We start from the raw sequence: 26,699 nt of genomic DNA on the forward strand, positions 1-26,699 counted from the left end.
TGAGGTAATCCCTAATGTTACAAATTTAATTGTGGAAACCACAAGTGTGTGGAGAGGGAGCTGATCACAGTCTGTAAGGAAAGAAATAACAGGGACAGAGAAGCAATTGAATATGATGATGAGAGACTGGGCACTCGCCAGGTTTTTGGGAGGGCACACTGAGCATTCAGTTTGCAGTCTGAATGGCAAAGTGAAGGGGGCCCCACCCTCTAAATTACTGCCTGTATAACAGGTCTGCAGCAAGAGAAGGCTCCAGACATTGTTAAATGCAATTATGGCTTCTAAATGCTGATGACTTAACACAGAATATGTTGGAAATACTGCAGATGTTATGAGGGATGGAGGAGAGGAGGAGAAAAACCACACTGGTTGTTTTTTGCATGCCTTAAGTTACTGCAGACATCATGGAACAAGACTGTTCAGAAATGTGCAGTACAGTGCAAGTGCTCTTGCTCACAGACCCTGGGACAAACTACAGCTTCCAAGTATTTCTGCAGATAAAGAAAATCCTCCCATCGGAATGGGGGAGGAGGGGAGGAACGCTTGGAAAAGATGTAGCATCTTCTGTATTTCCCAGATAGATCCTCAATCACTAACCCAGCAAAAAATATTCATGCAACTTTCTACTGCCTCTACTGAGTGCCTGAAAGGTCTCTCCTCCTTCTGCACACCTCATCAAAGAAAGAAAACCAACCAACAAACATTTTCTTGTGAAAATGGGTGTTAATGTGTCTGCTAGGTCAAATACCCCCACTTGCAGCCTCTGTAGCACATAGCACACATACTCACATTGTGCTTCAGAAAAGCAGTGAACTGGCACAGGCTCTGCTTGCCAGCAGAATAGTTAGACTAGTCCAGTAGTCTAGTTCTGGTCCAGTTAGTCTAGAAGGAAACCTCACCTGCTACTTTAAAGGCAGAGGCTGGAGATGAAGACTAACCCAGTGCCTATGCTCAGGACACTCCTGGAACATAGGCAGCTCCCACAGAACCACCATTAGGCCTAAGGGGCAGGACACCCATGCTGAAGGAGAAAAACAGAGCTAGCAACAGAGTTTGCCATTTTTTTTTTTAATTCCAGAGGTTGCAAACTTTTAAGCTAGTTGTCAGAAATAACTTTATGAGAGATGCAGGGGTGTTGTACTACCCAGCTATGTACAGGTACACTAAGCTTGCTTAAGCTAGGCTGAGCCCCTGTTGAGAACTCACTAATATTGGGCTGCAACAGCGACCACCTTCTTTCATCTTTGCTTTTGGTGACAAAGAACTAGCTTTGCCATTTGTGGCATTTTGCCCAAGTGCAAATGTGGAGCTGCTCCTTGCCCTCTGTCCCTCTCCCAGCTCTCCCTTTCTCAGCACTGAAGCAAATGCTTTGTGGTCTTGGCGGCTTCACATTTCTCCCAAATGGAAAAGCCCTTTTTCCCTCAACAAACATCTAAGGAGGTGCATGGGAATAGACCTCAGCTGAGCCATACAGCCCCAAGGCTTTGAAAGCCCAGTCTGAAGGTGGGAACCCCTCCTCAGCAGGATGCCCTTTAACCCAGGCTCAGCCCTCACCAGGTCAAGGCTGCACCCAGGTGATTTTAACTCTTCATGGACAGTAGGCTGAATATTTTGACTCATGGGGCTGTCTTAAAATACTGTATGAACAGAAAGGGTTTTCCAGGCATACCTCTGGCAGGCTCCCATTCTGGTGTCTCCATGGGGCTTGCTCATCACCATAAGTCTGCTTCTGGGATTTTTCTTGCAAAACATGGATTTCTGGGGCACCAGAGTCACTCATTTTTCCTTGTGTGGTTGTCTGATCTTTGTGTTCCAAACTCTCTCTAAAGCTTCAAACCATAATGATTGCTTCATCATCATCATCATCAGTGTTTGCCCCTGAATGCACAGCCTCTGCTGCTCAAGTCAATGCTTGCACAGACTGAGGACACATAGGATTTCTGGAGGAGGACTCCCAGCTGCCAAGATAATTCTGGTATTTCAATTCCACTTTCATCAAACTGGAGCAATACTCCCAGATATTATATTTGATTTTATTTTACCTGAGCATCCAAAGGCTTTCTGTCTTGCTCCCGCTCAATTTCAATTTTCAAAAATATGGTCTTTAGAAATGTGTTAATATATTGACATTGACAACAAAATGTTGCATTTTAAATTAGTAACATCTGTATTTCATGATGAAAGAACACTCTATTGGAAAATATGCAACAGCTTCTAATAGCTAGCATTCATCTCCTAAGCTGACTTCCCAAATGCAAAAGGAAATGAGTTTGCCAAGGAGTCCATACACAAATATTAGAGTTTCTGTGAAGTGTTTATGTGCCACAAACCCTGATAAATAATACAGCTACTTGCCAGGTTCTCATCACCCCAGCACCCTGGGCTCACCTTCCCCTGGCAGGGAGTGCTCCTTGGGAGCTCTGAGCATGCAAGCCAGTGCTGGTGGGGTTTGTGCAGTCAGGAGCTATGGTTCATCCTGCAGAGCTCTCTGGAGATGCTTGAGTCATGCCATTTCATTCCTAAGCTACAGCAGGTAACTGGCTTGATATGATGGAAAAACCTTCCCACTTCTCTGCTTATCCCTGAGCACTAACTGCAGTCTGCAAGGTGATTTCAGGCCTTTGCCTTTTACTGAGGTTCTCACCCTGCAAACTGTGGTGCAGAAATTGTGCTCCACCCCTAAGGGAAACATGGAGTTACCTGCAGAAAGATAGACATTCTTTACCAAATCTATTGAAATGTGAATTTCAAGCATAGTCCTATGCTAATATAAGCATGTGAAAGTGGGGCAATTTTATTTGACAGGAGTAGTGCTCATGCAAGTGCTGCGTCATGATTTTTTGTTACAGAAATGCACGTGGGCCATATTTTATTCCCAGGAGTTGTTAGAGACAGCCCAGAGTGAGAGCTGGAGGCCTTGCTCACTAACAGCCTCTCTGGCTGAGATAAATGGACTCTCCATGACAGTGCAGAATGTGTTGCATTTCAGGAAATCTAAATTCCCATATTTTTCTGGGATATCCTAATTCTGAAAACACCAACTTTATCAACTGGCTCCAGTCTGTCTTAAAGACATGTTTGAAATATGTAATTTTAGCTCTGAAAGGAAGTATTTAGCTAAAGAGTCAGAACATATTTCAGATGAAAAGTCTTTCTTCCTCCTCTATTGAAACAAGGCCATTAAAAGGTTGTGAGGAATTTTAAGGAAATTCAGTTGCATTTGCATGCCACCTGCCGCAGAACGAGCTACATCAATTCTGTTTCTTCCCTTCTTAGCCCAGTTGCAGTGAATAAGAGAGAAAGTATGCATATATGAGATTCCTGGTGTTCTTCTTCAGCATTATAATCTTCATCTGTTATGGCTCAATACCCTGTGTTATTTCAACAGTGGTGTTATCCACAAGAAGTTACCCATGCTATTCAAAGTCAGTCTGTGGCTGAAAGGGGAAAGAAAGAATATAGGCACTTGAAGAACCCTTGCATGACTTCACAGATTTTTCTGAAGTCAAAAGGTTTTTGTTAAGAACCAGAACCATCATGACTCATATATTCCTAATCAAAATGCTGGGTGCGTGAAAAGCTGTTCAGTCATTCAGAGACTGAACTACGACTCCTTACAAGAGGAAAATAATACACACAAGAGGAAGCATTTAAATAATTGATGTGCTTTTCTTTTATCTGCTTGTAGGAGTGACAAGAAATCTATGTAGCTGGCACTAATGGATAGGATCTATATGTCAATAATTGCTAATGAGGAAGAAATAGGAACACATTTGTCTTGAAGTGACTGATCTTTTTTTCTTTATTTCCCTGTATTACAATGGGAAATTATTACTGTAAATTTTAGAATTCTGTTCACTTTCAAATCTCAAAGGTTTTCAAATGCCTTTTTTTTTTGGGATGAACTCAATCCAGAATTGAACTGTACACTTGCTTATATGTAATTTGCATTCTGGCATTTAAGATCCTTTTTTTATATCTTCTGTACTACATCCAAACAACAAAATAAAACTTTGTTTGCATCACATGTTTAATTTTCCATTCCACAACAGTGAAAGAGTGCAGCCACACTGGAATTTAACAGAAACCAGTAATTTAAAAACACCCAATGCTTTCATCATGAAAAATTGCATAACCATTTCCAGCACTGAAGTAGGATACTCTTTCTGAATAAAGTCTCTTAAAAAAATTATTGGCGTATCAAGCTGTTCATATCCAGCGATTTAAGTCGAAGATTGTATTCAGCCATTCCCCCCAAGTTGCTTTTCTGAGGGAACAATTATGCAGCTGTTCCTGCTACATTCTTGTGTAGGCTGAAAGCAGTCTAAAAACTCTGGCATTCATTTCCTGTAACTACAAAGTGCAATTCTCCAGGTTGTTCGTGAGGCATACCCTTTGCAAAGAGGTTACTGAAGCAGTACATACACTTGACACTAATATTGTGCTTTGGCTAAACTTATTTATAGCCGTGTGCATGTGTGTACACGGGCGTATGCACAGGGCTGTAGGGTTTGTGTTCGAAGCAGGGCTCTGGACTGCAGCCACATTGCAGTGCTAATGATATCTGTCACTGCACCAACTTTTTGTAGCTGTATTATCTGGCTGCATTCAAAATCAAGGATTTTGGAAGTACAGTTCCAGCCTTGCTGTGCTCATTGGATTCAGCAAAGGGGCATTTCTGCACTAGTTAACACTAAGCAGTGTATTAGAAGGTTTGATGATGATTTTTTGCAACTCTTTTTATGGAGTGTTAAGTTTTAAACTGCTAAAGTTTTAAACTTTGACCTAGCTAGTGAAAGAGCAATAGCCACAAAGAGAATTATTTCAAAATTCCTTGATATGAAAAGTAAGCTGTCAGCAACTGGTTCACTAAGATTGCTTAATAACTCTGATGGAGTACCACCATTTCTCTGTCCACTGCTGGTTTGGTGCATATTTTTATATTAATATATATGCATCTACACATCTGTCAGTACAGGAACCAGAATATTTTGCCAGGTCCATGAAGCAGTTGTCCCTTGGGACAGGTTGGTTACATCTGGCATGGGGCAAGGTGAGCCCTGCTTCCTGGGAACAGGCCTGGAAGCAGGGTTGAGCAGTATGGGAGAATAGAGAAATAAACCTTTGCTCTGTTTCTGGCACGTTTCTAATCCACATCTAAACATCACTTTAATTTTCATTCCTGCCCAAACAAAATTGCTTTCTTCCCTCAATGCATCCATGAATAATTTTCTGGAAGAAAACTCGAAGGGTCCTTTCAGCAGTATAGGTAATTGAGATATCAGTAATTTCTGCGCACAAGATGCCATGCACTCTTGATATCAGTTTCATCATTAATATCAGATGCCAGCTGATACTGATGCTGTCACCCTGAAATACCCCACCCCCAACTCAGAGTGCTTAATAAGCAAACTGTAGCCAGGCCCTTAAAATCAAAGCCTGTAGAAGTGAAACTTTGCTGGTTAACAGTTCACCCATTTGAGCAGAAAAGCAGGAAATACTCATTTTCTTCTCGCCTGTCTTTAGCTGAGAGCAACAGCCCATGGAATTGTGCATGGTGCAGCTCACTCTGCACCATATACATAATTTATATTTTTCCACTCTAGTTATGACTGCGCCGTTTTGGACTTGGGATTTGCTCTGTAAAATGGAAGCAGAGAGAAGAGGAAAAAAGAAAAACACTGCAGCAGCCTTCTCCTTCTCCAGCCACACTTTTTAGCCCAGGACCTCATCTTTGATGCACAGCCTTCACAGACCAATGGAACAGGAGTGCTACACAGTACATGTTGCATATGCATATTCATGTGAAAAGATAAATGCTTGCCATGGTAAAATAAAAAATAAAAGGTATTTCCAGTAGTTCATCTCTTTATTAATAAAATGCCTTGGCAGAGAATTAGGCTATCATTTTGACAAGAGTTTCCTTTTGTACAGGCAGCCTAGATAATATTTACAGTTCCTATAGAATTTTTTTAAAAAACAGCTGAGAAACATGTTTCTTGCTGACATGCTCTTCTGCTTAGTGAAGTTTGACAGATACAGCCCTAAGCTCTAGTACAGGATTCCTTCCCAGATACAGGCAAAGTGTGTAATGCACTTATTTTAAAAATAATGTACATTTCTATTTCCTTTCAGCAAATAAAGCCTTTGCATTACATTTATCTGCCCTGGCTGTGTCCGTTACCATCCAGGAAGGTTTATCAAGGAACAAACAGGACGCACACAGCGCCTGATCCTGCAGCACCCATCCCCACAAACTCTCCTTAGTGAGCTCACGACTGCACACACCGATGCCATCATCCCCGCCGATACCGACCCTTCAGTCCATCAGCCTGAATTCCAGAACCCTTCCTCCTACCCAGTCCCTGTGCCTTCAGAGAAAATCCAGGCACTACCACCCTCACCAGCCCTCCTCCACGGACTCGTAGGGCACCGCACCAGGATCTGCAGTGGTTTCAGGGAGTTTCTCCTCTCCCTGCTGCGGCTCCGGCTCCCTTCGGAAGCAAGCGGCTTCGCGTGTGACTTTGCAATCTGAGACTGTGAGCCAGCCGGCAGGACACTGGGGTAAATATAAATCTGGCGCTTACCCACAGGCAGTCCCTCGCAGTCTGACATCGTGTGAGAAGTCCTCCTCACCGGGGGCTCAGGAAAACCACTGCAGGACCACAAGCGCGGGTCCTTCTCTTTGCAAGGGCAAGGGGGAAAAAATATCTAACAGTTTACAGGCACCCTTCTCTTGCACTCCACATCTACCCACCCAGAGAGCTGTAGCAACAGTCCCGTCCCTGCCTTCTCATTATGGGATGTAAAGATAAGAATGTGCTTTTGTGCCAAAAGAGTGTGCTATTGGTGGATAAATTTGTTGTCATCCCTCCCCTTCGCAGAGTTTCCTCTTTAATGTCACAGAGGCACATTACCCTGTCGGAAAGGCCATCGAATATTTATGAAACGGCTTTTAAGAGCTGAGCCGCAAATCCGCGCGGGAGAACAGAGCTAATTGCTGTGCGGTGGGGTTGGTGGTGGGAGCCACCCCGCAGGGCTCTCCTGCTTCCCGGGGGGCTGCGGGGGGAGCTGATGGGCTGGGGGATAGGCTCTGACATCTTGCTCTGTGCCTTCTCCTTCTGCAGGGTCCGAGTGCAAACACTGCTGGAAAAGGGGGCAGAAGCTAGGGTGTATCTCTTTAAGGACAGAGGAAAAAAAGGTCTTTGTTTATATTGCAATATCTGAGAAATTGTTTTGTGACACTGTTACTAAAGGCTGTTTCGTAGTTTATAATAATATTGTGAGTGCAGATTTCTCTTAAACTTCTTGACTTTTCTTGCTTAAAATATGCCACTTTAGCCAGTTTAGTGGCTGCTCCTACAAGTTATGTTTTAATCTTTGAAAATGTTTATGTGGGATTAGTTGGATATGAGGTTCCCAGACTCGCAGAGTCAGTGGAGAATACCCCTGCACACTGGTGTGCTCATTAGGCACCTTAATGAAGTGCAAGCAAAGGCTCTGGCAGCGTTAGAGCCAGGCTGGGCTTGGCAGAGATGTGCGGGACCTGGTGGGAGCCTCAGCACCCGGGGGGTGCTGATTTGCTGCCACTTTTTGTCCTGGGAACAGTCAGGAGCAGTCTGGGCTTTGCCTGACTCAGACCTTCAGTGTCTGAACCCTTCCCAAATGTCGGGGTTTCAGACCCAGAGCCGGAGGGAGGGCTGGGAGGAGGCAAGGGGGGCTCCATGGGGGGCACTCTCTGGGAAGCACTTCCAGACCATGTGGCCAGACAGCCCCTGGGGGAAATGAGCCATCGGGAATACCTTCCTTCAAAATGCCTTGAAGAAAAAAAAAAAAAAATCATAAATTATATGAAGTATACTAGGAGCTCAGGGTGCCCAGTGCCTCTGAAAAGTGTGGGCTGTTTTTACTCAGATGCTCCAGTCTAAGCACCCAAAGGCTGGCACTGCTGGCTCTGCCTGAGCTCCCTCTGAAGAGAAGCCTTTTTTTACTCTGCTGGTTACTCAGCAGCACAGCTAGCCATGGATTCAATTCAGGATGTCAGGCCTCTGACTAAGAAGCAAAAATAGCTGCAAAAGTAGATTGTGACATGTTCCCAAAACCATACCTCAGGTTGCCTACGCAGGGTTGGGCAAGCAGAGCCAGAAGTGTCTGGCACAGTTCTGTCAGGGCAGCCCTTGTCAGTGCCTGCTTCCCAATCTGCTCATGCAGCACACATGGAGATATTCACCGGTGTAAGGCTCACCTGGAGGGCAGCTCTGAGGAGGAGCAGAGCCTCAGGCTGTGCTCTCTGCCAAAGAGGCTGTACAAGGAGGAGAAGTGCAGGGCATCATGCCTAACCTCTCCATCCTCCTGCTGCCCACAGACCCAGGGAGGGGCCACTAGCTATTCTAGCAGTCAGGGAGATGTCTGCTCTTGATCCTTGATCTCAGTATGCATCTGGGAAAGGAAGAAGGCCTAAACCAGACTGGGGGACTTTTCTTGCAGTGTCATCTGACTGCAGAGACATATTGCTCCAATGTGTGACAATCAAAGCTTTCTTAGCTCGACCCTGTGGAAATGCAGGCTCCCAGCTCTGCAAGCATTTACGTGCCAATTTAACTTCAAGCCCCACTGAAGTTCCTGGAACTGCTCACAGTTAGAAACACATGCATAAGTATTTGCAGGATTAAGGGCTCACCATTCCTCCTTGTATTCGGAACAAACAGCTGCAGCTGGTTTTGAAGTTACCTCTCACAGCTGTGTGCTGGTGCTCCTCCACTGAAGGTTAGAGCCCTCTAGCAGAGCTGGACAAGTGCCTGCAGGGAAGGCATGCCAAATCCCAGACTGGTGTCTCAGCTCTATATTGTGCTTCAGAGGAATTTAAGAAGCCTCTGCCTCAGTAACCCCCATTACATTGTCCATGGCCACGTCTGCTGCAGGTGGTCACATCTTCTGGGAGAGGGGCAGAGAAGAGCAGAGACTGAGGGGGAAGGACAAATATATCTTAAACTACTACAGCAAAGTTGGCAAGAGCTCATGTGCCAGAGCTTTTACTAGGATTTGGCCTTGGGATAGCTCTTCAGTGAACACTAAAGCACGTCAAAAGTTGAACAAATCAACTTACAACAATACTCACAAACAAACACCTTCTTTTGATGCGGATACTTCAATCAAAAAAATAGCTTTGATCCCTGGATACTTTAGTTATAATGCTGGGTTTTGATAAATTATAAGACTTTTTTTTTTTTTCTTTGATTGAAACAGAGTATTTCTTTTACCTTCCCCCATTTCTCAGCCTGAAAAGAGAAGAGCCATGTTTGCTCCTGGAAAAAGGCCAAGCCTGGAAAATTTAAGTCTGACAGAGAAAGTTTTGGACATTTATGAATAAGCCTGGTGTCTGTCATAGCAAAAAAAGGCAAAAGTCAAAAATTGAAATAAACAATAAACGGTGAGAGGTAAAGCACATATTATTTCAGCAGGGATTACACTAATGGGAGAAATGGGCTAAATATTTGCCAATAACTGCTCTCACTTAGGCTTTCCAAGGAACCTGAAGGATGCTTATCCCTCAACACGAAGAGAGAACCATTTATAAATCTCTCTGCTTAATTCTACTCCCTGACAGACAGCTGTCTGCATAAATCCATGACAAGTACCATGAGTGGGGTAGTAAATGCAATGTATGGAAGGAAGTCACTGGAGTATTTCTAAAGAAGATTTTCCTGGACCATTTAGTCTCCTCTGGAAGACAGCTGCACTTTCCTGTTGCATCTTGAAATACTTAAGCAGCTGCTATGGTGTCCCCTCTCTGGAGATTTCCAGGAAGAATTATTTGCCCAGGAATGTTGTGGATGTGCCATCCCTGGACATGTTCAAGGCCAGTGCTGACAGTGCCAAGCTGAGCTGATATGCCTGAGGAAAGATGGCATATTTGAGGAAACCTGGGTGCAGGATGCAAATACACAGTCATCTTAGAGCTCAGATATTGCCACCTACATGAGTAAGATATGTAGTGGGACTTTGTTTCTCATCTACATGTTTACACATCCCATCTGATCTGTACCTGATCTAAGTGCTTAAATATAATGGAAAAGCTTTAAGATTTTAAATCCCATGGGGAGGTCATAATTTTCCCCGCGACCTGACTGACACAGCAATCAGGCTGTGAAAAGAGCCTGATCCACCTGAAAGCTCCCAGCTGAACCAGAGCTTTTGCTACTGCTGACTTGCCTCTTGCTCAGCCATGGATGAAGCAGCCTCATCCAAACCTCTCAGGAAGAGCCGGAGCACGGTGGGATCTCAGGCCCTGCCAGACTCTGGCTGCCTGCTGACATTACTGGTGGAAGAGCTTTGCTAAGCTCTGAAGGGGCATGGGTGAGTTGTTCTGCTTCCCTCTGCCTTTCTCGCTCCTGACAGAGGGAAATCATGAGAAGTGAGAATTATTTCTTTAGCTAACCAAGTCAGATCTGATTATTAAATCTGCAATTTTCCGTGAGATTGAAGCGAGCGCCTTACTGCCCGCTTCAGCCGGCGTTTCTATCTCCCATCAGCGTGATTTCCACGCAGTTTAAAGAGAGAATGGCTGAAATGCGCTTCTCCCTTCTAATTTATGCAAATTCCCTTGGGCTTTTTCCTGCCGTGTGAAGAGATTTCTGACTGTTGTGTACGGAGGATTCACAGCCCGGGGAGGGGGAGGGGAAGGACAGGGCTAGAAGAGAAGCTGCAGGCTGATATAAGCAGGTTGGCATCAGGGTGTGGATGACCTCCTCTCAGAGCACTGAAGAGCCCAAAATGTTAGGAATTTCTTTGCTAAGACACGTTTTTCCCCCTTGAAAAGCCCTGCAGTCGTGGGGATAGAATGTGCCTGTCTGTCCTCTAATATAAGGGGTAAAATTGACCCCAGTTTTTGGACTGCACCCAGTTATAGGGCAGAGAAGCAAGAGGGGAGCATGCTGGCTGGCCACCACCAGCCCCACTGTCAGCCCCACATCTCTGGAGTCACTGACAGGGCCTTGGTGAGGTCCTGGATGTACCTATGGGATCAGGGGGCCGAAGCCAGGGCCAGTGGGATGCTGTGCCTTGAGTACATGAGGCAGAGGAGGGAGCTGCTGCTCAGATGGGCTTGAGCCTCTGTACAGAAACTAGCAGAAGGAAAAGCAACCAGGCTCAGCAAGAAGCAGAGTGCCCAGGAAGTCCCAATTATTAGAATTTGATTTGATTATTGTTTTCTGACACATCCTCTTGGCATTTCAACTTGATGGATAGGGAGTGTAATAATGCAACTTCAAGAGGAGTTGATGCTCTGATAAGATCTCATGTGGGTTCACTCAGAGAAGGAAGAGTGAGTAAAAATAGGCAAGATACAGCTGACAGCTAAAACAGCCCTCTAGGAAGCAACAAATACAAAAGTAATGACAGCCCCCCAAAATAACTAGGCATGTCATAATTTTGCATTTATCTCTATTTTTTTAAATGTTATTAGCAAGATTTTCACTAGTAAAAATTGAATCTGAGCTTTGTATTCAAGAAAGGAAATGTCTCCATCATCTCCTCTGATGTCACCCCAGAGAGAAGATTAGAAGATTAACTATGTCAGGTGACACAAATCCAGCAGCAGGGAAAATAATTTTGCACATTGAAAAAGAAAATGGGGAAGAAATTCCTGCTGTCTCCAAGAAATGTGAATCTTACCAGTGAAAATTGCTGGCTCACAGAGAAAATACTTTATGCAAATGTGCAAATATACAGTAAATAAAATAAGAAAATCAAAGATTCAGAAGAGGATTTATCTTAAAGAGGAAATAAAATGATAGGCTGAATCTTGGTGGCATTTTCATCCCATCTAATTTATAAAAGGTTGCATTCTCTGGGGGGGAGTTATGAAAGGCCACTGCAATGATGTGAAGAATCAAAAAAAATACATTTGAAAGACAAAACTGGATTCAGAGCTGCCACAGTTCTTGCTGACATTGTCCCCTGATACCCTGAGCCAAAATGAGCCTGCTATGGCACTCAAGTGAGATGCATTTGCACAAGGTTGGAGAAAAGGTGAGCATGACAGCATGAGCCCAGCTTTTGGCATCTGCTGACAAATATGAGTGGTTCTCTGCTGGCCAGCTCTGCAGGAGTCACCCAGGACAGGGGACATAGGCCAAAGCTCTTTTCCATCAATACATGGTAGATTTTCATGCTGTAATTACAGTTATTGGCAGTTCCCTCTGCAGAGGTTTGAGGTGTTACTGAATTGTCTCCCAGTGAACATAAAAAAGCCAAGAGAAATGATATGATTCAGTCTGATCTTGCTTTTGGTTTTAGGGGCATTATTGCTGTTTATTTTAGTGGGTTTGAGTCTTGCACAGATGAGTGAAGCTGCATTTGCTCTGCACAGATCTGGTAGGAAAAAGTGTTGAGCCCTGAATGTAAATATTACAGTATCATGTGGTGGGTTTGAGGAAAAGGTGAGAGTCTTGCAAACCTGATTTGGCAGCTGCAGAAATAGCACTCAGGCAAACAGATGGTCTCTGCAAGGAGGGAAGTCTTTTAAAGATTCACAGATTAATGAGCTCTGCCAGGATTTTAGTGGTTCCTACCAAAATTCCTATAAATCAGTCTAACTGGGCAGGGAGGAGGTGGAGACAAGAGGAATCAATAACTTCCGTAGACAGCTTGTATATCCAAGGTTAGCTGACAAAGGCTTCAGAGCTGGAAAATCTCGAGAGCAATTACAGAGGCAGTGTCATCCTTTAGGGAGGCAAAAGCCACAGTGCTCATCATGTACTATCAGTGCTCTGGGGACTAATTGCAGCTGTCTGTGATCACAGATATCAGTTTGGTGATAAAGGAAGGTGAGGTATCAGCCACATTGAATTATTGGATCATCCTAGGAACTCTGAAATTTGTTTTGAGGCAGTGAAAGCATCCTCTGTCCACTGTAGGTCAGAGAGAGATCACACCTTCACCTCCCTATACTAGAAGCAGCCCCTTCTAGAGCACATAACCAAGGCATAAAGAGAGCACATAACCAAGGCAGAATATTTGCAACAGCCAAACACAGTCCTACCTTCAGACAAATTGCATCTCATTTCCATTCTCATCTCCAAGACTTTCTCCCTGCTCTGTGCTATGTCAAGCATAGAAAGATGTTTTCACCAAGCTGAAAATAAGATGTTAAAATTGTCACTGGCCAAGGTTAGCCACAACAGGTAATCAAGAGATCAGGCTTTCATCCCAAATTTGGAACAGGAGCAAACTATGCTTCTGGGAATTACCAGCAACAGAAACAAAGCACCAGAGAGATCTGATCTGATAATTGTTCAGCTGATCATCTGTCCAGCTGATTTTCTCTAGCAAAGCAACTCCTGTTCCCAGAACACTGAGTGAAGGCCTGCCATGCTAGGAGACAGAATTGATTAAGAAACTGATAATGGAATCAGAGGTGAACAGCAGGGAAAATTATTCATTAGAGTGTCTGTGAAGTTTGTGACATGGTGCCCTTTACAACCCACATTCATTTGCTTTTCTGCAAACATTTGTCACCATTGTTTGACAGCAGGAATGATCTGGGAGGAGTTTCCATCCTTAGTCACTTGGAACTGCCTCCGTCTTATAACAAACACAGGCACAATTAACGGAAGTGGTGACCTTGTTGGCAATTTCTGAAAAGAGTACAAGACTCCTTGGGAATAGTGAATTAAGCAGATTATTACCACTTAAGTAACCTCTCTAAGTCACGTTGTGGGTGAGGCACGTTGCTGGGGTTAAAGGGAAAGCTTGCTTGTGACTGCTTAAACAGCACATGAGTAGTTTTTTCAAACAGTTTTCATTGAAAACCAGATAGATTTGGTTTAGGTTTTCTGATATTGATGATTTTCACTACAGACATCTCTAGCTGTCTCATGAAGAAATTCAAGACTGCCTTGGTGTGGTCATACTCTTGGGTTTGGGGGTGGCAAACCTGGGCTAAGGTGCAGAGCAGGGAGTGCCTTGGAGTTGAGCTCAGGCTCCTGACAGGAATCAGAATCCCCGCTGCCAGCAGGGAGATGAGGAAATCCTGGAAGGGGGTTAAGTGACTTTCTTGGGCTCCTCCTGTGAGTCTGTGGCATGGTGGTAGGCGAGCCTGTCCCTTGTTCCACAGGAGGCAAAGGAAAGAATTCACAAAATCAGTCAGTTTGGAGTGCTGCCTGCAAAATGGAAGTCTAATTTGCTTATGGTTATAAAAAATAAAATATAAAAAATATCTGTTTCCTTTCAATGCTCATGAAAGGTGTATCAACCTTTCTTCTTCTTTTTTATTACAAGTGTGAATGTATGGAAAAATATTGTTGTGGGATGGGCTGATCTGGTACTGATCTCTTGGGGTTTGGACAGGTACAGCTGCTGCAGGACTGCTGGAAATGAGGCTTTAAGTGTGTGACATCCTCTCACTTACCCAAAACCTCTGCCTCAGAGTACTAAAGTGCTGCAGCTGGTCCAGGAGTGCCCTTTGGACAGTTGCCGGCCTGGCTGCAGCTGCTGCATCACCACAGAGCTGTGGCAGCTCTGTGCTTTGCTTGGTGTCCACCTGGCTGCTCTCTGGTAAGCTGCAATCACTTCTGTGACTGAAATATCTTACAACCATTCTTGAGACATGCAGCAGCCCAGCAGCAAGTGCTTCTTTCAATATATGAACAAATGTCCCAGCCTGCTCTGGAAGCTGGAGGCATTCAGCAAGTCCAGATCAAACAACTTATGCTTTAAAATTGGAGGGACAAGCTTCCTTGCAATTTCTTAATTTGATGCATGGAGCTGCTTTTCCCTTCTTCCTCTCCAATTCTGATCCAGGGAGAATGTGGGGATGGAATTTCCCCCTCTGCCTTTCCTGCACAAAGGCAGTGTACCCTCACTGGAGCAGTGAGGCCAATGCCAGCATTCTCACATGCAGTTAAACAAACCTAAGGACTCTCATCTCAGGCAGAGCCAGGGTTGTTTCTGCCTCTTGACATTCCCCAGGGCTGCCTCTTGCAGTTCTCAGCGATGCCTTGTCTATACCGTGCCTTTACTCTCCTCCAGCACAAACCCAAGCCAGTAGTTCTGCTTTATCCCAGATCTATTCCTCATCAATCTTTTATTAATCTACAGAAATGACAGGAATTAGAAGTAGCAGGTGAATGCTTGCCTCTGAAAACCTGGTTTACAGCTAATCAAGAGGGCTGGCACATAAAATCATCATTATATGTGTAGAGCAGATCCAGATGTGCTGAAGGGCCATCCCCAGGCCATCACTGCAGCAGCTAATGTGCACTAATCAGGGAAGTACAGTATCAGTGTATAGTTAGTAACATTTTATTGCAATATTATACCTAAATGTTACTAAACCTTATTAATGACAAGATGTTAAACTTGGTGTGGAATACCAAGAACCCCAAAGGCTGCAGAGCGGAGAATTAAGCCACCACTAATATTCTTTTCCTTCAATTTAGAAAGCAGCAGAAGCCTAAGAGAAATTTGTCTTGCATCAGAGCCCACATCTAAGGAAATTCCACACGTGTTCAAATGCCAAGTTGTTTCTCTTGCAAAGGGCAATGTGGCAACTGTATTTCCATTTGCAGAGAAGGTTTTTCCTTTGAGCTGAGTTTTTCAGAGAGGGAAAGGAAGGGAGAGAAAGCAAAGCGAGCTTTTCCTTTTAGCACACACGCATTCAGAAATCTGGCTGCTCATTTTTAAAAGGTCATGGCTCTCTTCCCCGCTCCTCCCTGTGGCACAGCCAGGCCAGCCACATCTTTGCCAGATAAAAGTTAAGCCCTTGGAAAGGCTCATGGCCCTTGGCACTGAAATAACCAAGACTCCCATCCACCTATCTAGATGCAGAAGTTGTCCCAGTGCTTTTTTGCCATTTAAATATTCTTTTTCACTGCTATTTCCTCAAGAAACAAGATTTGCACAGTGCCTTTGGTAATAAATCCTCACCCCATGTCCCTGGTTCCAAGTAAAAATGAGGTTCACAGGACATGGAAGTTCCTACAGCTTCCAGAAAGCATCTGGGACTCTTTAAAGAAGAGAAATTGGAGTCGCTGAGGGTCACACTTGTCCGTACTGTGAAGAGGCAGGTGGCAGTGTGACCCACAGTCACTGTGTGTGGCCAGGGTGGCCGTGCAGCACGCACAGAGCCCCAGAGCTGCCCTGCACGTGCCACCTCTATCCCTGCCAGCAGCACAGACAGCGTTACACGGACATAAGAGGAAGGTGGGGATCCAAAATGGGAGGCTGCAGTGTCAGGCAGTACTGAGGTGGAGGCTGCTGGAGGCCCATGGGGGACAGCTGGGATGTGCTGGAGATGCTAGAGAGCCTGGGGTATAAAAAATGAGTCATTGCAGCTGAGAAAAATAGGGAGAAGCAAACAAGTGCTCACTAGCACTGCAGGGCTTCAGGCTCTGCTCCTAGCAGGCAGCCTGCCCAGTGCCCAATGCCCACAGATGCCCGACCCACAGGCAGTGCTTCACCTCAGCCCTGCAGGGCTCAGCCCTCTCAGGAGGAAGCTGAGAACACATCTCTTGTTTCTCGAAGCCACCCTTATCATCTTCACCTTCCTGCCTCCGCTGTCCTCCTCCTGCGCTGCTCAGAGGAGGGAGGCACAGCTTCCTCAGCTGTGAATCCTCCTCCCTGGCCATTTCCCTGCTCTGCCAGATCATCACCAATCTCAGAGGAGAGCCCCGAGCTCTCCCGGCTCTCCCTTCCCTTTTCCCTGCTGGCTGCTATTTATTGCTCGGCGGAGGAATGCAGCCTGTCCCGGGGAAAGGGCTGCTGCCGCCAGGACCCGGCGGGCTAAGTTTAGTTCCTGGCTCTGCCAGGGATCGCCTCTCCAACACTAATCAAAGATTAGATTTCTCCCTGCCTCAGTTTCCCTCTGTTGACAGCAACGTCTCATCTTGTAACCTGCCTCGGGTGGGAGCTTATATAATTATATAACTTTTTCACTGCTCCTGTCTCTGGAGCTCCTGCCCTGGCTGAGACCTCAGGGTACTTCTATAGCCAAACATGGTCTGTTTTCATCAAAGATCTTGTTACACTTGTGATTTAAACACAAAAATACTAACTAGAGCCTAATTATAGTTCACAATATGATTTTTTAATTTTGTATGCAGTTCCATTTAATTAGTTGTAATTCTCTAACAAATAAAATTACTTTGGGATTACTCTCATACTTCTCAATATTGATGTGAGAGCTGATGTGGCCACAAGCAGTCTGTCAGTGTTAGAGCACTTCCCGTAGGCTTCCCAGGAAGAAGTCAGTCTTTGGAGGTGTAACCAGAACTGCTCTTTCATTGTAGGAATGCAATGACGAGAGTGTACAAGCAACAAGAACAGAAAACCCTGTGTGTGTGATGAGAAGCTTTGGCTTGATGCTGTCTCTTTAAAAATTTGCTCAAATAATACATTAAAAGGCAAACCTCTTCTATCACATACATATTTCATCTGCACCTTGGAACTGTAATTAATGGCACAGGAGGCTTCATTTGACAAGCTGTCCTCAGGGCAGACTTTTTACTTCTATCTACATCAACAGTGCTCTCTGCTACTGTTTCCTGTGGCAAAACTCCCCAGCCTCATCCCACTCCATAGCAGGGAGGCGAGCAGCTGTGAGGCTAATCCACATTTCTCTCTCCATTGATGAATACTTCCCTCAGATACAATAGGACTAAAGAGAATAATTTTTCAAAGATGGAGGAAGACATGCGGGGAGACACACAGCAGGAGGTGCAGAGAAAACTCCTGTTTGTAAAGCCTGCCTGCTGTGTGAAATGATCAATGCTAATTCAAACTGAATATGATCGAAATGAAACACCAAGGGCCAAATTAGTCCCTGGTGCAGCACCAATAACCCAAAGGCAGATGATTTGATTTCACTGAACTCGTGCCAGGAGTGAACTTGACCCCCCAGTGTTACGTGGCATCCAACAGTATGGCCAAGAAACCTGAAATACATCACAGGCATCCAAACAGAGGTGTTCTGGCTGTGGCTGGTGCTCTAGCATGTATAGAATTTTCAGTTGTTGATCCCGGATAACTATTTCTGGTGGTCATTTACCCCATGCTTTTCATAGCAGTGATGGTCATTTATGAAAAAGTTGCAGAGGTTCTCCAAAAATATGAGGAACAAATTAGCAGTTAGATTTATGTACTTACCAGATATTAGACAAGCTGTATTTTTTCTTACCAAATCAATTGGGGGGAAAAAAAAGGGAACAAAAAGTGATAACCTTTCTGGAAGATCTGCCTGATGTAACACATGCTCATACAATGTGTACTGAATCCATCACAAAGCAAGTCAGCCTGCAGCAGGATGGAGATGCACTGACATTAACTCCAGGAACTGAGGTGATCTGAACCACAGGATCCCAAGGGCTTTCAAACACTGCTTTATGCATCTTGGGTTTTGAGCAGGAAAGAATATAGGTTTCACTTTTCCCATCATTTTTGCAGCATGTGAAAGCTGAGGCTGCTGAGCCTGGTTTCTCTGTCTGAGGGGCCATGTGGTGCTGCAGTGGTGCCCAGCAGCTCTCTGCAGGGACACGTGCCATCGTGGCAGGGACCATTTCCAGGTTCAGCCCAGCCTGTTTGCACAGGCTTCTTCTCTGCCTGTCCAGGGCCTGGGCAGCCACCCAGCAGCTGGGCAAGGAAGAACTGAGCTCAGTAGGAGATTTGCCACCAGCTCTCAGGGTACTGGGCCAATACCCAGTAGTGGGTAACACAGCCTGGTTAGAGACCAGGTACATTCTCCTGAGGATTTTTAATACCCAAAAGTAGAATTTCATGTTTGGTGCTCTGTCTCTAGAGTTTATCCTGCTGATCATCTGCATTTGCATTGTATTGAGCTTTTTCATCTGGAATCTGGCAGTAGCTAGCACTGCTATCTCTTCTTAGCAGTGATTCAGATACATTGCCAGGTTGGATGGGGCCCTGAGCAATCTGGCCTAATGAAAAGTGTCCTTGTCCGTGGCAGGGGGGTTGGAACTAGATGATTTTTAAGGTCCCTTCCAACTCTAATCATTCTATGATTCTATAAAATCTCAGACTTGGGATGGCTCTGCAAACTCAAACTATTGGATGAGATTTTATGAAATCACAGCAAAAATTTGGCTTTTTATCTGGCTCTCTTTCTAGATTGCATCTGGGTTTAATTTGTTTTTTGGATCTTACAAAGAAGGATTTAATTCTTTTGGGTGACTTACCCACACTTTGTTATCCACTACCTACATGTCTCTTGCTATATAATTTAACACAGAAAAACATTGCTTCAAGCTCATCTCCATAGCCCTAGAAATAGTTCTTTTGAGTAGCATCATTGATCTTGTCAGTACTAGATGTTGCAAGATATAAAACACACAAGAATAAGGGAAACTGTCAAACTTTGAAATTTTGGGACTCATATAGATACCTGATGTTTCTACAATGACTCTGAAAGTACGGGCACTAATACAACTCCATGCTGAGGTGACACAGGTTATTAAGTCAGTGATGAACAACACGCAACAGGGACAGAAACATCAATATTGGACATGAGGGGCTTAGAGGACAGAGCAGTAAGCCAACAGAAACCCATGATTTCAAGATAGAAAAGGCCATTTGGATCTGGTACCCAAAAGCTACAGAAAATAACAAGGTGTCATTCTGTTAACCTGTAACCACCTTGTGCTGTGGAGAAATGAAGATGTAGGGAAATAATGAACTGAAGGCTATAACAAGCTATAACAAGCTATAAGAACTTTAGTAAGAGTTCAAAGTCTCACATTTTATAGCTAAGTGGATGCTGGCTCTGGTCAGCCTGGGGATGCTGGACTCGCAGCTGGAGAGTCAAGGAGGTCCCTTGCATGGTGTACAGAGGGAGAGGCCCCTAGGACTGGGGTAGAGCCTTGACAGAGCCCTGTCACTGCCATTGCCCTCTCAGGCTTAACACTATTGAGTGATTTAGGCACCATGCCTAAATAACCCCACCATGCTTCTGAGGGGACCAGAGGTGCTCATACCCTGAAGCAAGCTGTCCTGGAAAGGACATCCTGCCCACCCAGCTCCTATTGCCTTGACTGGCCCTTAGAGGGTGAGGTATCCTTTTGCAACCATGCATGATGATTTGAGAATCTCTGTGAGTTCAGTGCCACCTGTAGAGTCACCAGTGCCTTGTGAGGATGATGGGAGAGAGGGAAGGCTGGGACCCACCTGCCCGGTGGTAGCATGGCCCTTGTGACCTCCTGGAGAATGCTCACCTTTCAGCCCAACAGTGCTGCAGCACAGGCTGCTGGAATGGAGGACAGCAGCTGGATCTGCTCCTCTGGTGGGTGCCAACGATGGGGGTTGTGGATCTGGTGACAGGGCTCAGCTCTCTCCACGTGGGCAGGGGGTTTCTCTCCCCACTCATCCTCTCCTTGCTGCACTCACCCCAACCATGTCACACACCACCACGCACGGCTGCACAGTCCCTCTATCACCTGCTGGAAAAGAGCAGCAACACCGGTGTGATTAAAGATAACGAGCTGCTGATTAGTACTAGGAAACACAACTGAAAACATTTTATTTCAATTGCCTTTCTTGTCGAGTTAATTAATATAAAACACAAAGCCTCTCATCTGTATTATCATGTCTGCTTGGCACAAAGCACTCTGACTGAACAGGTTTGTAATTAATATTTGGGTTGACTTGCACCTTCCATTAGCACAATGAAAGATGATTTTATTTTAATAAAATTAATAGCACCTTTCAGATGATTCCCAGTGATGTAGCTACTCTTGGGCTATTACCCACTTGCTGTGGGGATGCTTGAGCTGCAGGGAAGGTGCAACACAGTCCTTCTTCCCCAAGCATAAGACTTCCTGAAGAAGCCATGCTAAAGAGAAATGTCCATGGATCACCTGCTCCACGGTATTTAAACTTGCCTTTGTGCGATGCTTTAATGTCTGTTAGCTGCTTGAAGAGGTATCATTCAGGAGGTCAGTGAAAACTTTGGCTGTAACATTAAGGAGAGTATTTTTGATTCAGGACCGTGTTTTAGTGTGAACTGCAATCAGTAAGGCCATCAGTAATCATGAAAGCAGAAATGGATGTTCATATTTGTTAGGTCATATTCGTAGGTTACCCTGCATCTGCTCTGTGTATACAAGTGGCTTGTAAACCCTGTGGACATATCTGACTGCCCTCTCCTGGAACATGATGGAGTTGCTATTGCATTCTTCCAACCAGCTGAACGTTAGACCTATGGAAAATACTTTTTTTTTGCTATTTTAGAGTCATGTGTATAGGAGCCGTGTGTAACATATATATATGTATATAAATATAAACTATATGCTGTACGTGTTACATTGGCATACATATCTATGAACCAAAGGCATAAATACATGAATTTTCTGCTATTCTAAGAGCATGGTTATGATTGATCTACTTCTTCATGCAACAGTTCATAAGTATCCCTGCTCTTTTTACAGCTACTAATACTATCATATTAGTAGATTTACTGAAAAACATTTTAGTAACCAGTGCAGCTATACCCATCTGTACGCTACACTCCCTCTCTTATGTATATATTACATTAATCATAACAATGACTGCATATAAATCAAGGATACACATAGAATTATTGTGCTTTTTCATATTGGCATTGCCACCTATTTTTTAGCAGTTTCAGAAAAAGCATACATAGGATCTGACTCTCTGTAAAGAATTAAGTAATTAATACAGGGGGGTTTAACAAAAAACAAATTTCATATTTTTATAAGTGGTAATTGTTTGGAGAAGATTGCACTGGTTTCTGTCTAAATTCACTTTTAAGGAGTTCCTTATAACCAGGTGATAAGAGATCGCCAAGAGCAGTAAAGGTTTATATTGTTGCTATCAACCATTGTTGTTCTGTGGAGATAATGAGCTTTTCTTTTGGGCAGCTCAGAATGCCAGAATCATAGAAAGACCTGGGTTCAAAGGAGCCTTAAAAATCATCTGGTTCCACCCCTCCTACAAAGGACAGGGATGCCTTCCACCAGACCAGGTTGCTCAAATCCCCATCCAAACACCTGGGGAGCAGAGAAGTTTGGTTTCATCACGTCACATCAAAATATCTGGCCTAGTTTTGACTACTGTATTAAAACACTTAATTTGTCTCCATTGTAGGAAAGAGGATATGTAATTAATCTTTTAGGAGGCTCATTAGGTTTGCCCCATATTCAGTATTACATTGGCTGAATTCTTTAGGCACCTGGAAGTGTCTTGCAACATCTTCTGCAAACAGATTGGCACCTCTTAGTAGCACTGGGTGAAGCAATAAAACCAATCAAATTCATTATCCCTCCTTTATGTTGGTACTACTCCATTAATTTTAACAACCTCCCTTCACACACAGACACCTGCTTTGCTATTTTTGAAAGTTGACTTCAATACAGGAAGGTCAGAAAAGCACGTGTGGGTTTATGTAAACATTCTTCTTTTTTAAACCTTCCAAATTATTTTTATTTACAGTAACTCATTTTAAGGCATTTTACTGAAGAAAGAACCTAAAGCAGGTATATTTGCTTTAATAGAGAAGATCATCATATTTTAAAATTAATGCTAGGAAACAATGAGGATTAGGGGCCTGGCTGTGTCTTAGGTTTTTGCATGTTTTTGTTTTTAAAAGTTGGCATTGATACTATAGGGACTACCACAAGAAGAAATTCACTAAAAGCAGAAGGGGTGAGCTGCAATCATTCTTTCCTCTTAATAGACGTAGTGATGCTGAAACCCATAGGGTGGGAGAGCAGATGTAGCCCTTTCCCTGCTACCACCTAAACCACAGCTGTGCTGGGAAAGCTCCTTGGTGTTCACTGATGGTGTGAGCACTGGTGAGCTGGGAAGGGACAGGACACCATGGTCATGCTCTGAGAGCCTAATGGATGTGTTACATAGCACTTCTCTGTGGTTTAGTCATCCTTACAGGAAAAAAACCCAACAAAACAAAAAAACCAAACACAATAAAACCCCCAAAAAACAACTCTACACTATGTGGAACTGTTGTAAGTAGAATATTTTAAAGAAAGAACACTGTGCAACATAACAGTGCCAGCTTGTGGCATCATATCAAGAATGGTTGGTCAAGGTAACACAGAAGAAATTGCCATAGTCACCAATGCTATGTTCAGCTTTTCTCTCTGCAGGCCCAGAAAGACTTGAAGAACATTTCATGCTCTACAAAACAGCTGAATAAACCCGTGCTGAGTGATGAACATGCCAGCACATTCGAATCTCTTGCCTAATCAAACTAATCTCTCAAGCAGATTGTCATCAAAACGAAGCATTCTTCTGTAGCTGTGAGGAGCCACTCTGCAAAGAGGGGTTGGAGTGAGATGAAAATGGGCCAATCACCTCTTCTGGGCAGTATCACTGGAATCAGCGGGGGGGAAAGTGAACATCAGAAATGCACAGCAAAAGCAAAACATGAGAGTGGGCAGATGTAAGATCCATTAGCTCATTAAGGGTGGAGCTGTTGGCCTGCTGGGAAATTATTGTCCACTTTATGTCTTGATATTGGAAAGAAATTAACTAAAAGAGCCAAGGCAGTTTTAGCACTTGAGCTGCTTAATTATGCCTTTTAAAGTTGTCTTTGAAGCCACAGAGCAAAGGATGAAGGAAATGCTCTCTGAATGTCCTTATTAGTCATTCCCTTCTTTGATGGCAATAATGATTACACTGTCCTACATTGGAAGGAGTGTTCCTAGTGAATCCCCATACTCCGTGATAACATTTCCAGCAGGGCAGGCTGAGATAATGACGTGGGTAAGTAGAGCTCTGGCTGCAGGGTAGGAGAGCTATGGTGGTGAGCTGTGAATGTCCCTCCTGGGCAGAGCATCCTAGCCTCACCTCCCGAGACTTAGGCTAGAGGAGAAAATCCTGCAGCTGAGGGGAAGTCCTGCTCAAATGATTTGACTCCTCCTATGTGTGTGGACTCCAAAGGAATTTCCTCCCTTATTGTCGTGGCTGCAAACAAAATGGTAGATGAAATTTTTGTTAGATTTTATTTTTGTTAGGTTTTAACCACTAGAAACACCATTATTGTCCTTCATGATTTACCACAGAAGCTGTTAGTGAATATCCTGAAACATAGTGAACATTGAAACTTGTTCACTAATGGCAAAAGAGACCCATAAAAAGGTAGTTGTATCTAAGCAGCACTTTTGTGCCATTGATGCTTCATTCAGTATCTACAAAGCGAAACTGCCCAGAAATTGCATCCCTGGAGCATCTGCACCTGTGGCAGCAGCAGCTCTGGTGAAGCAGCAGGCAGGCAATGGCAGATTGCAGTGGGACTTTCCCTGGCAGCACCTGACACAGACATGAATAATGGAGGGACTCATTAATCATTTACAGAATTGCTGTTCTGTGGATTCATCAGTATTAGAGACTCATGTTGAAGTCTTTCTCTTTTGATCCCACTGAGCATTTTGTGCTTGGCAAGGTCATGCTGCCCCTAGGATGGGAAAAGTCACACCAGGAGAGGGTTTTGCAGCCCACAGCCCATCCACTTCAAGATCCCTGCCCAAGCTCACAAATCACAGCGCTTCCAAATACAGACTGGCCATGAACTTAAAGGGACGTGCGCTCGTCAAATAAGAAGAAAATGTGAAAGGAAGTGGGGGAAAAAATTAAAATATAATGTTTAAAATAGTTTCAAAATGTAACTACTCCCCCCATCCATCTCTGCTCGGTGCTCTGTAGCTGTCCCCAGCTACCCTGCCGTGCCGCGCCGCTGTCCGGGCAGCAGCAGCCGCGCTCCGGGTGCTCGGGCTGCACCGGCCGCTCCCGGCCACAGGAGGGGAGCGCTGCAGCACGCACCCGGGCAGCTCCCGGCCTCTCCTGGCGGGAAGCAGGGCTGTGCCCCAGCCCCTCACCGCGGATCGGGGAACACCGGCAGGAGCCCCCGGGCAGGGGCTGCAGGAAGGAGGGAGCGGCCGGGACCCCCCGGTTCCCCGCAGCGCAGCGGGGGCCATCCTCGCAGCCCCATGGCGTGCGAATGACCGTGACAAACGCGGGCAGCCCGGCACCGTGACCCCGAGCGAGAGCCGAGTGCGTGTCGCGCCCCCGGGCTGCACCGCACGTGGCGTGGCGCTCTCAGCCGGTCAAATGCGCACACCGGCCTGGGGAAGGGATGATGCGCTGTGATTTCATGCTTCTGGGAGCTTTTATCCACCAGCTAAGATTCCTCTTCAGAGAACCTTAAAAAAAAAAAAAAGTTTTGGTTTTTGGTGTTTTTTTTTTTTTTTTTAATCCCTCCTAAATGTACATACAGTTGTTTTTCTGGTTTCGGTGGACATTTCTAGATGCTTAGCTCAAGCAGGGCATGGTGTGCCTGCTCTGATCATTGCCTGGCTGTAAAAATACAGCGTTCAGTAGCTTAATCGGAGGTGGGGAACTGTGGCTTCAAGGCAAATATTGGGCTGGATCTGAAGCTTGTTGAAGTCAACAGGGCTCCCACTGGGATTTTTATTCAGGCCTATCATTAATTCCCTAATGAAGTTAGCCGCTTATCTTTATTAGATGGACTCTTCAATGAATTGATTTAATCTAGAAGACTTCTCCTCCCTGACAGATTTTCAGAGCCCCATGCACTCCTGCTTCTGCGCAGAGCCCAGCCCGCCCTCAGCCAACCGTGCTCTGCTTCCCAAGGAGCTAATCAGCTGGCCCATCTCCTCTCAATCAATAAGCATTTATTCTAATTGAAACCAACATCGACTGGATACCAACCAGGAATGTGAAATGCTCTATAAATAATGTGCATGAGCTGGAGCCTGGGAGTTGGCAGTGGCAGGGCTGTCAGTGGGAGTGCTAATGGGGGGGACACATGCCACCCAGCGATCTGTCACTCTCCCAATGCCCTATTTACAGCTCTCACCAGGGAGCTCCCTGACTCACTTTGATGATGAATTAGCTTCCTCTGATGGATCAACCTCCCAGTGCCCCATTGCAACACCTTGCAGAATGTATTGCCTAAAGAGAATTCCTCATTAACATATAAATCATGATGTATTTCTTTTTGGCACCCCAGGCAAAACAATGGGCCAAGAACTCCCCCTCATCAAGCTTTTCCCTGAAGGGAGAACTTTCATTGATTGCTAAATGGAAGGTGATAAGAGTGAAATCATTTAATTGTATGACTCCTCTGTGTGCTGAAGTGTGGACTTTAAGTATATGACTTCCCCAGCAAGGATGCTTTCTCCACATTGTATTGCAGGCCATTGTATGATTCCTCTCCATCATAACCACTTACTGTAGTAGGAGTTTAAGTGTTGGTTTACCAGCAATATCAGGGTCTTTTGGGTACCCCACCAGCAATGGGGATAAAACCTAAATTCACAAATAAGGCTTAAGACCAGAAATCTGTGATACCTGTACAATCTTTTGTAGACAGATGTGTTTCTTCCATGCCACATGGTGCAAGGACACAAGGTGTCTGTGAGTCAGGAAATGAGCAGCCACTGCTAGCACTGCTCTGTGCTGAAGTTAATAAACACTTTTCCTAGTCAGTCTGGGAAACATCAGCAAAAATACCTTGAGGCATTTGGTGTTTTATATCTAGCTCTGCTACAAACTCGTAGGGTGATGGTAGGCGACTGCCTGTATGGACAAGTTAGGATCATCTGAATTAGTGAATTCCAGTTCACTCACTACAGTGAATAAAGAAATTACTCCAACTACCCCTGTTTCTCATTGGTTGGACTATGCAGAAA

The 26,699-nt window shown here is 44.7% G+C and overlaps 1 protein-coding gene across 1 annotated transcript in view; it reads right to left on the reverse strand.

Annotated features, from left to right (window-relative positions):
- Positions 1-6,765, reverse strand: part of EML1 (EMAP like 1) — a 121,386-nt gene extending 114,621 nt beyond the window's left edge. Inside the window, exon 1 of the mRNA XM_053979862.1 lies at positions 6,588-6,765. Coding sequence (XP_053835837.1) covers positions 6,588-6,615 — 28 coding nt within the window. The 5' untranslated portion in view covers positions 6,616-6,765. The remainder of the gene's footprint in view (positions 1-6,587) is intronic.
- Between the last annotated feature and the right edge of the window lie 19,934 nt (positions 6,766-26,699).

The sequence above is a fragment of the Vidua macroura genome, chromosome 6, assembly GCF_024509145.1.
Source record: "Vidua macroura isolate BioBank_ID:100142 chromosome 6, ASM2450914v1, whole genome shotgun sequence".
Lineage (NCBI taxonomy): Eukaryota > Metazoa > Chordata > Aves > Passeriformes > Viduidae > Vidua > Vidua macroura.